Source organism: Myotis nattereri (assembly GCF_964212035.1).
Source record: "Myotis nattereri genome assembly, chromosome: 4".
NCBI lineage: Eukaryota > Metazoa > Chordata > Mammalia > Chiroptera > Vespertilionidae > Myotis > Myotis nattereri.
In genome coordinates this window covers 63,771,819-63,783,918 of record NC_138079.1, presented here as the reverse complement: position 1 = coordinate 63,783,918, position 12,100 = coordinate 63,771,819, and the positions used below count along the sequence as shown (strand labels likewise).

The 12,100-nt window shown below is 36.4% G+C and overlaps 1 protein-coding gene across 2 annotated transcripts in view; it reads left to right on the top strand.

Annotated features, from left to right (window-relative positions):
• The window catches only part of PJA2 (praja ring finger ubiquitin ligase 2), a 67,892-nt gene extending 60,648 nt beyond the window's left edge, over window positions 1-7,244 (top strand). For both annotated transcript variants that reach the window (XM_081088666.1, XM_081088667.1), the window contains 4 exons: window positions 1,117-1,231; window positions 1,621-1,742; window positions 4,048-4,205; window positions 5,455-7,244. In XM_081088666.1, the coding sequence (XP_080944792.1) occupies window positions 1,117-1,231; window positions 1,621-1,742; window positions 4,048-4,173 (363 nt within the window). In that variant the 3' untranslated portion in view covers window positions 4,174-4,205; window positions 5,455-7,244. The remainder of the gene's footprint in view (window positions 1-1,116; window positions 1,232-1,620; window positions 1,743-4,047; window positions 4,206-5,454) is intronic.
• The last annotated feature ends 4,856 nt before the right edge of the window (window positions 7,245-12,100 follow it).

Genomic DNA, 12,100 nt, shown 5'->3' with positions numbered 1-12,100 from the left:
TCCTTAGTGTCCTCTGTGAACAAGCTTAACAACATAACAGATGTCAGAAGAGAAACTCTTTAAATGGCCCAAATTCATTTTCACAGAGCTGACAAAAATTGTGAATTTGGATCTGAGCAGCAATCATGGATAACTAAAACAGACATCTCTTTCACTACTTGGGTTCCATATATACTTTTCTGCACACATTTGAATTCCCAACTTGCCTATTTGTATGTTGTGTATTTTTTAACAAATTGTTGTTAAGTAATAGTTATTTTAATACTGTTGTTCTTTAACCTTTATACTTGCCTAAATTGGTTAATACACCATTATATTACAGTATCAGAGTATTCTGAATTTGACTATATACTTACCTTTACCTAGCACATTTGTTTATCTATTCATAGATACTTGGGTTGTCTCCACCTTTTTGGACTTGTGTATATAAGTCCTACTGAAGTTCTAATCTAATTGTAGCCAGGAAAGTGTATCAGTTCACAAAAGGATGATGGCGACTTGTGTTAGATGATCATATATCTAATGTTCTTTCCTTCCTTGTTAGAATAGTAACATTATATAAAAATAAAATTCTGTACCCTTGAATAAAGTTCATAACCCAGATAACTTAGTAATACTAAATACTAGTGAGCTAGTAATGTGGGTGTACTGACTCTAAGATAGTAGTAGATATTGCTATTCACGAATGCATTATTTGGTTGCATACCTTGAACATCTATTAACCATGGCTACATTTTATCTTTCATGAGTTGAACCTGTTCAAAATGTTTACATTCTTTATAGTATTGATCCCATAAGAAACTCATAAGTTGAATGAGGTAGCCACTCTTCTGAAAATATAAATAGGGTGGACAAGTAGATGGTTATTGAAACAAAATAGATTTTTGTTATATTTATGAAAAGTAGGGCTCTTATTTTTTGGTATGTTTTTGATGTTTGTTTGATGGTGGTGATGATGGTTCCTTTTGAAAGGAGGCAAAAGGGCAAGGGACTGAAGCAAAGTAAACTAACAGAAGAGACTAATGGTGGATATAAGTTCGGAAGATACCTTAAAAATAGTTTTCTATTACTGCTTTAAAGTGTTTCCTAACAAAGAACTGTGACTTTTATTTTCAGACTGCCCTGGCACATTTAGAGTCTCTTGCAGTAGATGTTGAGGTAGCCAATCCACCAGCCAGTAAGGAGAGCATTGATGGTCTTCCAGAGACACTTGTTCTTGAGGATCACACTGGTAAGAAGGGCAAAGTTGATCTCTAATGCTGAATGACACATTGCGTGTTTAAGTATATAATTATATGCACCTAGAAGATAAAGTACTATTATAAACTCTTACTAAATTTTCTATGAAACCAGATTCTGAAAAACTTTTACCTAGTGGAAGAATATTTTTAATTATTAAGTGATAGGTTGGGACAAATGTTCCCTAGTCAACTTTCTACAAAAGCAATGTTAATTAAATTTCAAATCGTCATGTATTAGAAACATGTTTGACAATTTATTGATCAAAGTCTGGTTCATTTGTCTTTCACAGGCATCATCTATGAGTTCATAGGTTGATTTTCAGTTTTATTAAAATTGAACTTTATCGGATTAATATATCTAATTCCTTGTTGTTTTTAGCTATTGGTCAGGAGCAGTGCTGTCCAATCTGTTGTAGTGAGTATATCAAAGATGATATAGCAACAGAGTTACCCTGCCACCATTTTTTTCACAAACCTTGTGTCTCAATTTGGCTGCAGAAGGTAAGTTTTATATTTACTTCCTTTAATATTTTAATAGTTTTCTCCTACAACTTAAGGATGACAGTAATGTCTTTTAATCCTATTTATTTCACTACGTACTTATAGTACTTTTGAGTTCAGTTTAATTCATTTTAATTAAAGTCAGTTACCTTTTAATGACTACAGATTAATGATAATATCAAACTATTTTACTTTACTGACATTGTCTAAAAAACAGTGTAGACAACCTGAACTACTTAACATATTTAATCATATCCCAGAAATTAGGTGTTTTTAGAAATACCTCAAGCAAAGAAGCTTTTGGCACTACTCAGAGTAATGTAACAATATACCGATATTCTGATAATATGTATCAGTGTCTCTTACATGAGAAATGTTTAATAAACTACCAACTATCTTATATTCAAACCTTCATATATTACCCTAAAATATTTATCCCAAAATTTTAAGTATATTTGAATTATATACTTAAAGAAAAATAGAGTTTTATTTAAATCTCTGTTACCTCTATTTTTGCATAAAGAATTTTTACATGCAGTTTAGTGGAAATTCCCAAATCACTTTCCCAGCTGCTTAGTTATGAAAATAACTCTCTCTTTCCTGTAACTGCTCCCTTCTTTTTCCCCTTCCTTTCTTCCTCGCCTCCTCTTCCTCTCTCCCTTCTCTTTTCTTGCTGTTGCTCCCCTTAAAAGTCAAAACTCTACTTAACACTTTTAATATCCAATGCAGAAAATGTCACCATTCTTTTATAAATTCTAAAGTTTCTGTCTTGGCTTTTAAGGCCTTCTGTGATCTTGCTCCCAGCCTCCTCTGCAGATTTACTTCTGTAACTTCGCTCATGTTTGCTTAGCCTGGTGTGGTCTTCCTCTGCACCTGCAAGATTAGATAGTCCTGCTTAAATTTCACCTTTTCTGTTATTAATATCCCCATTCTTTAAACATCTACAATAGTACCAAAGCCTTAATAAGGATTTAGTGTTTTGTGTGTCAGGAACTGCTAGATCAGTGGTTCTCAACCTTCCTAATGCCACGACCCTTTAATACAGTTCCTCATGTTTTGGTTACCCCCAATTTCATGGTTACAAATTGAACATAATTAAAGCATAGTGATTAATCACAAAAACAATATGTAATTATGTATGTGTTTTCCGATGGTCTTAGGCGACCCTTGTAAAGGGGTCGCGACCCACAGGTTGAGAACCGCTGTGCTAGATGATTCATGTGTATTTTCCCATTTATTCCTCACAATAACTCTGGGACATACAAGATGGGGCAAAAATGGGTCTATAATTGTGAGCACATGAAACAGAGTTTATTCTTGTATTATTATTTATTATTATATTATTTTCCATACAAACAACTGTAACCCTACTTTTTCCCACTCTGCATTGGTATCTTTGTTCTCATTTTCCAATGATTGTTACTTGTACAAGGTTACACAGCTAGTATGTGCTTGTGTAGAAACCACACACATCTATCTGACTCTAAAATGTTGCTGTTAAGGCCCCAATCTGTATGGCAGGTGCCCAACAAAATGTTGGCAGGATTAAATTCTTGAATTGTAAACATATTGTTGTATAGTCATGACTTGTCATTGACTTGGCTATAACTCAAGGCAATAATCTCTGTAGTTTCTTTCCTGTCAGGAAACAGCTTAGTGTGAAGCCTTTCCTCTAGGGAGAAGGTTCCCAAGATACAAATCTTGGTCACCTTTAACAGCATGATTTCTTCAACCCGCTTTCTATCAGGGAGGTTGCTTTGGGAAAAAGACCAGACTTGCAAAAGAATAATCTTAACATCAGATGACATATCTCTGGAATCGTTTGTTCCTACAATGGTGTACTCCCATTATAGCTGCTGTCCCTGTCCCACCCTCCCTGTCAGGTCTGTGGTTGATTTGTTTTGTCATTTAGAAAGCATCTGACTCGCCACATCATCATCAGTATCATCACCAGTATAGGTGAGGACATGCCCTGTGACTCCTTGCTCACTCCCTACAGCAGCACCATTGCCAACCAGGGAGTGTAGTGGACTCTCAATGAATAGTCACTAAATGAAAGATGAGTGATGTAAAAGATACAAACATGATTAAGAGACACAGTTTACCCTAAAGGAATTAGTGCCTTATTGGGATAAAAGGAAATAGCATCAAAGATTTTCCTTTCTGTACTGTGTAGGTTTGACGTTTATTTGGTTTTTAAGTTTTCTGTTTTGTTTTCAGGATAATGATATTGTTTTGTCTTTAAGATACTTGTGTGGTAGTTAAGGCCTTCTCATTGGCTATGAACTTGTTCTTCTCCCTCCAGTCAGGAACATGCCCTGTGTGCCGTCGTCATTTCCCACCTGCAGTTATTGAAGCATCTGCAGCTGCTTCCTCTGAGCCTGGTCACGATGCCCCACCTTCAAATGACAGTACTGCAGACGCTCCTTAAACCTTAACACTTGAATGAGATCATTCTATAAAGTAAATCTGAAAATTCCTTCTAAACCTGATGTGCAAATAATTATATATAAATATATTAAAATGCTATATATAGTCTATGCCATAGTTTAGAAAGAGAATATTGACCTTTCTAAACTAGTATAGGTTTGCAGAAAGTACTAACATTTTCAAGCTGAATGTTGAAGCAGTACATCCAGTTTTTTTTTTTAGTTGAAGGTGTTGATATTAATTGTAAAAGTTAAGCTGATCATTTGACTCTCTCCAGAAGAAATAATTATCTGTGTGGCACGCGTTACTGGTTTTGTCTGAATATTGCCACTAAGTGATTATAATTAGCTCTCCTATTTGCATCAAATGTGAAGACTATAATCACAACAGTAGTAAAGTTTGGTTTCATTGGAAATAAAAAGAATTCTAAAGCATGCTTTTCCATTGGTCCCTTTGCTTTTGCTACATCAAAACCTCTTGGTTTATAATACTGAGTGGTTTTTAGGAAGGTGTCTATAGTCTTCCATCTTTGTTTAAAATTAGGACTTTTAAAGAATTTCAAACTGGTTAAAATTGTGGCTGAGCATCACAAAATTTCAAAATCTTATATGTAACCCCCTGGAAATGGTTAGGTAGTAAGATAAATTATTTTTTTAATGTTGGATGTGCTTAAAGTCAGGTTAGTAAAGCATATGAACTATCTAGTGTGCTCAGCGCCTGGTGAATTAGATGGCCTTATAGAAATTCTTTCTACTTGGTTAAAATGATACTTGAAGGTTCAGAACACCCCTGGCACATTTGTTTAATAACTATTAGGCATAGTTATTGTAAGATGATTTTGGTTCTGAAATATTTTAGAAAGTCTGAAAACATGCATAAAGGGTTTTTAACACTCATTCTATTGTATCCTAAAGGAAAATCTGAATCCTTAAAAAAACTGTGTTAACTGTTCTGACTTGTATAAAGCATAAAATTGATGGGGTATAGGACAAAATTGATCATACCTTTTTTACAACATATCTAAACTTTACTATGTTATAATTTATTTCTTTAAAGTTTCCTGAACAAATATTATTTATATCACATTATCAGTATTTGTTTCTTTACACTAATTTATTTTGGTAAAATTATTCACCTGGAACTAAAATAAAAATAAGTAGTTTCAAATTAAGCCAAATTAAGCCATGGCTGAAAAGGAAGTAGATTATATGATTGCCTAGTGACTGTGTGAACAGAACTTAACATGTAACACAGCTTCTTTCTTATTTTCCTTTGTTTAAAGGAGAAAAGAAGATCCTGACCTCAGATTTACCCTCTAAAAGAGTTTTCTGTTCAAAAGCTTCTTCTACAAAAGTAAGGAAGTCAGTTTTCCTTATTCTTTTTATGGGAAATTGACCTACAAGGCCATCTTTGTAATTACATAACCCCCAACGAAGACTGCACAGCTTTCTGCTTAGGTGATCTCAACCAATAGACAATTATGTATAAACATGGATGCTATATTTAACTTATGAATATGATTTGATATCAAACACCAGAGAATGATGGCTGTTAGAATACCACATTTGAGCAAGTAAAATAGTAAAGCACATAGTGAGTGTACATCCATTTGAGTAGAAAATTTATAATTTAGTTTGGACATATAAAAGGAATATTTATGTGGCTTCCCAAATGCAAAATTACATTTATATGTGTAATTTCTCTGAGTATTTATATTCCATCTCTTTTCTTCATTCTTAAAAATAAGTGAATTTTCACTGTTGTCATATTTGAGGCTTAAATATATAGGAATATAACACTTGCATTCTAATTTTTGCATATATTGTAAATGTGTCTGGTATTTACAGCAAATACTGTGTATCCTTTTATGAGTAAAACAAACTGAACATTGCATGTATGTGATGTGGTGACTTTGTAACTTGGGGGTTCTTTGGGGCTTCTGTGACTTTGGAAATGCTTACATTCAGGCCTTAATGTTGCATTAGCTGGCATGTTTTCCTTCTGATGTACATAGTCTCTGTTGTATAAACTAATCTTTGCTTGTTTTCTACTCTGTGATCTTTCCACACCATATTTCATTGATCAGTTAGTGTCAAGGAGTCAAATCAGATTAAAATGAATTCTCATGTGTATATTGTGAAAATTTGTGACTAGTATGATTTTGTTTGTTTCTTTTTTGGTTTCCAGAAATTTGTGGCTAGTGTTTTTTTATGTTGTTGTTTTTCCCTTTAAGTAATATTGATCAGTTACTGGTTAAACTGACTGCTACAGATTTCTCTTTAATAAGCCACACGTTATATTTAGGCAGTATTAAGGGAGCTTGGTTTTTTTCTCCTAGATAGCAGTTGTCCCAAAGAAAATATTTCTTCTTTGCCTGTTAAGATTTAGCTATTATCTGCCAGTTGTTAGGCAGTTTTGGTTCCAAACTCAACCAGCAGCGTTGAGAGCTGAATTTAAGATAGCTGTTGTACTTTTTGCTTTCCATCTGTTTCTGTCCTTCATTCTTGGCTCTCTGTTACCTATAAACAGCTGTTATGAAGGAAGAAAGTTAAATAAGAGTTGGATTATAAAAATTTTTTAAAAGAAAATTGAGGTTTTAGGTATTTTCATTGTAACAAGCTGATAAAAGCTGAGGTTGACAAGTTCAGACACCAGAATATTGTTTGATCAGATTTTGGATCCTTCTGAAAAAGTTAAGACTACATGAAGGTAAATTAGAAATAAGTATAAATAATAAAAATGTTTTTTCCCTTACTTCTCTATTATATGTTAAGTTACTTGACCTAATAATTTTTCTTTTACATTTTCTTCTTGTAATATAAATGCTGATATTTAAAGATAGATCCATATGGTTTTCTTTTGTGTTGCTTAATTGTTTATCTGTAAGCTAACTAACTCTCAAGATTATTTGTGATCTGGATTTATATATAAGCTGTTAAATATGTAAGAACTGTTCAAATGGAATGCAAGTTTTTCAAAAGCCCAGGTCTAAATGTAATGATTGGTTTATTGTTCTACAACTCCACTCTCATTTTCTGTAAATCATAAACAATAAACAGGATATACTCAGTGGTCATTTCTAATATTTAATTGGGCAGTCGTATCACTTCTATAATGTAACCCCTGGAGGATTTAACATTAATGGCAAAGGATACAGCTGTCAAGGAAGTCTGGAGCAGGCTCCCAAGCACATGATTTTATAGTCCTTGAACTGTGATCTAAGAAGGCCCAGCTGTGTAGAAGTGGCTGGTGGACTTGCTTCTGGAAGGGCTCTGAAGAAGTAGTCCTGCTCTCCCCTGCCCAACCATCATAGCAGTCCTGTGTGTTCAGCAGAGCCTGACTTCCACACTAACTCAGGACTGCAGACACCCTCAAAGTTCCAGGATGGACACCGCCTCGATTCAGTGGCTTCTCCAAATCAGGTATGGCAGTATTGTCAAATACTGTTTAGGAGGGTTCCTCGTGCTTTCCAAAAGGTTCAAAAACCTCACCCATTTCAGAAGGGTAAACTGAGAACCATCATGTCTGCATTAAATTAGAAAACTGTAATCACTTTGATTCTCCCTTAATATAATAAACATTTTCTAGAAAAATGCAGTCACAGAAACAGCAATGGCACACCTCTTTCTAGTGCCAAAATCCATTTATAATTGTCATATATTTTTGAAGCCACTGCTTCCAGAGTTGGAGTCACTCAGCACTCCCTATAAGAGATGGATTTTGTTGTTAGAATTGTCACCCAAATGATTTTATAAATAGCACACATGTGAAATTACATAGAAAGGTCCTGTCTCTTGTGTATTGCCATCTCTTCATGTCTTTCTTCAGGCTTCACACTTTTCTCAGATCTTTCATGGTAACTATTCCAGACCAGCCTGGCATTGGCTCTTTCAGTCCCTCTCTTACAATATGGTGCTCCAGCCGTAGCCAGTTTGGCCTGTGGACTGAAGGGTCCTAGGTTCATTTCCTGGTCAGGGCACATGCCTGGGTTGTGGGCTCGATCCCCAATGGGGGGGCGTGCAGGAGGCAGCCAATCAATGATTCTCTCTCATCGATGTTTTATCTCTCTCTTTCTCCCTCCCCCTTCCTCTCTGAAATCAATAAAAATTATATATATGTAGTCTCAGAACTAAACATGGTTCCTCTGTGGTCTGACTAGAACTGGGTCCAGGAGCATTACTGCCAAATTCAGAGTGATTTTCCTATGACTGGTCTATGTTGATATTATTTTCGTTACTGTACATTACTTGGCAGGCATATCACATTGTTGTCTCTTGTGAACTTTACAGGCATTGCTGGTAAGTCAAATCCATTCCTAATAATTACTTAATTCATCCTTACTAAGTTTAATTTATAAAGGTCCTTATGACCTCTTGATTCTTCCTCTTAGCCTGTGTCAGTCCAATTTTGATGAAGCATGCCTTTGGTATTTAGTGGTGTTGTCCAAATCATTGATAAATATTGACCAGAACAGGATGAATGCCACTATAGACTGCCCTCCAGGTGACTTTGATCCATTAGTCAGTACTTTGAATATAGTTGTTGAAGCAACTACCAGGCACTTTTATGCTCATGTTTCTTCATCTTTCCTAAAACAACACTAAGAAATTTTATCATGTTTGGCCGACAGGCAGATTACACTGTATATGGAAATAGCCTTGCCTGCTAAAATTAAGAAAGGAAATGAAGTTAGCAGGAAATACCTCATTCTTAGTGAAACCACCTCCTTTTCCAACTGCTCACATGCCATCCCTTTATTAATCTGACCTACAATTTGATAAGTGATCATTGTCGAGTTCATTTTTCTAATTTTTAGAGTTTACTTTTTTCCTCTCAAATATGTGGTATTTGAAGTAATATGACCTTGACAGGTCACTTAATCCTCTCTGCTTCTGTTTTCTCTATAAAGTAACGAATCTAAATTACCACTGGTTGGTGCATGAATAAAGTTTTTAATAAATGTTCTTTGGTTTGCGTCCATCCTTGTTTGATTTTAACACTACCTTTAGGTTTGATAAACATTTCAGATGAAAACCTAAAAACTATGTTAGTCCCTTCTCAGGAGTTAAAAGAATTTGACAGGTGATCTTTATTAAATCATAATAAATAAAATTTAATAGTAATTTTGCTAAAAGACTACATGCCTGTATGTGGCAATTTATTGCATCTTGGTTATAATCAGTATATAGTTTTAATAGTGGAAAGTGAAAGGAGAGGTCTTTGTCTTTTTTATCTTTTTAAAAAGATACTACCTCATAATCATTCACTGTAACTGACATTCTCCACAAAGTTCTCTTTTTTTTTTCCTGTGATTATAACACAGTATTTCTTCTTAATAAGATTCATTGAAAAATGTATTTTTATATTATAAGATTAGTTCCCATTTATGAAGTGCTAAAAATTAGACATTCTGTTAGGCTCTCTGTTTTAGCTAATAATTCATAATGAATCTGAGGTGGTCCCAACTTTACAAATAAAAATTTGAGTCCTGGTTCTTAAGCCAGAGCCTGAGGGTTCTTTCTGGTTCATGCCACCTTCCTAGGTAGGAGCATCCTACCTGATCAACATTAATAATTAAGTTTTTTGAGATATAGTCTGAGTTTTAAAAATGGGGGTGGGCAGTGGAAGGAGTGTCTGTTCAAATTTCTTTTAAAAAACTGTTTTGTTAGTGTTTACTTATTTTGCTAAATAGCTATAAAGAGGCATGTTTGCCTTAAGTAATGTACCCCTTACCAAATTTCTAATGGCCTGGTTAATGAAGTTTCTTAGTCACCACTAAGACCTCGTGAGAACTACTTTTGCCTGATGATTTGGGATCCTTAAATTATTCTGCAGAGACTCTCTGTGCCCTGATAGGTGTATGACATCAAACCAGTGAGAGCTCACTAGTGCAGACACCTAGACAGGTGCTAAAGTATCTGCATTTCTTCCTTCAGAAGCCAGGGACATTTGCAGTCACTCCAAAGAGGAGAGACTTTACCCCCAAATTGTTTTATCAGTAGGAAGAGACATTTGACAGGGTTTCCTTTTGATTTCAGTCCTTAAATGCTATTTTAAGTGCTTTCCAGGCATTTAAAGCTATGCTCTAATTCTATTTGTCTTTTATTCCCATTTTCTTGTTAAGAGGACTCAACTGTTAGAGACAACTGTAGTAAGGGGCTTCATTACATAACATCATACTGACTAGCCTTTGGCCTTACCAAAGAATTCCTCCTCTTGACCTAGACCCAGGATCTGTCAACCCTAGCATTGCAGTACCCTGTGTTTGGTACCATTACAGAAGGTCAAATTTTTAATTTTAGTTTAAATTCACATTTAGGGTAGATGAACATAGGGATTGGGAGCTTACAAAACCAATCTTGTCTGGAACGCAAGTTCTAGCCTAGATTGGATGATGGTGAATCACAAGTGCACACCTTCGCCCTAGCCGGTTTGGCTCAATGGATAGAGCATCAGCCTGGGGACTGAAAGGTCCCAGGTTCGATTCTGGTCAAGGGCATGTACCTTGGTTGCAGGCTCAATCCCCAGTAAAGGCCGTGCAGGCGGCAGCCAATCGATGATGTTCCTCTCTCGTCGATGTTTCTATCCCTCTCCCTTGCTCTCTCTCTAAAAAATAAATAAATAGAAAACCTTTTTAAAAAAAGTGCAGACCTTGACTACACCCACATACAAACACCTGAAAGATGTTAAAAAATTATTAAATACAAGTTAGCTTATGAAAATAATAGGACATCAGTGTGGCATCCTCCCTGAATTTGCTGGAAAGACACTTTCATCAAACCTAACAAATTAACTACATATCCTGAGCTTCTGTCCATTTAAAAAATGTTTATCAAGTACCTACTCTGGCACAAAATAGTGAAACTCCCTGGCCTCCTGGAGTGTGCATTATAGTGAGGAGACTATTACATGTCATGTGTCCCACGCCCCCCAGCAGCTGGATTCACTGTATGGGAAGGGTTTCCCCTTGGCCAGGGGCTCACAGAGCCTGAGGAGAGAAACAACCAGAGCAGGGAAAATGAATAAGTGCTGAGCCCCCAAGGGGAGATCGTCAGCGACTACCCTCAGACCCACAGATGTATAGCTATGTTGCTTCATCTATTGGTTGATCTCTTAGGAGCTTCATTGCCCCAGCAGGTCATGATGTCTCAGAACCAGGGAAGTTTGAAAAATGTTTCTCAGAGATGGGGCTGAGAAGAATGGACAGAAGCAAACTGAAAAGTGGTTCGCCTTGTTTCCTGCGCTATGTTTTTATTAATTTTCCCCTTTATTCGCTGTACTCTAAGGCATTTACATTTAAGCATCCAGGAAATGGAACTTAGAACAGGCAATTCCGAAACATTGCATTCCTACTGGGTATGTAGCCTCTGGTGCAAAATATTTGGGTAACCTGCTGGTGGATCCGGTCTAACATACACTGAAAACTGTCTCAGTAAAGGGCCACTGTCAGCTTTGCCATATCCTGACTCTCACAACAGTGAACCACGTGAAAACAGGCTGTTGCAGCCAGCGTGGTAAGTGCTACGCGATGCAGCTTTTAGGATAGCCCCTGCCTACCTTAGCAACAACGTGGCACAGAAAGGTGCCACATCTGGTGAGGAGGGCAGAAAAGTTGCACAGCCATTTGGGTTCTTGTGTCTCCCTCTTCCCACTGCTGTATAATGCATTTTCCTCCCCAAAATAAAGGCCTTGGAGAACCCATGAGAGCTTGTTTAATCCATATGTAGGTGAAACGCCATGACGAGGAAGGGGAGTGCAGAGCTGCATTATTAGATGGCTTCACCGCAGTGCCTGCCATGGCTCTTCTACTTGAAATTTGAGCTTAGGAAGCCCCAGTCTGCGAGCTGCTGGACAAGCCAGCCTGGCCTTTGCCAGAGCAAGACATCTGTTATCTTGGTTAGGGTACAAATCTGTCCTCTGCCCTGGGG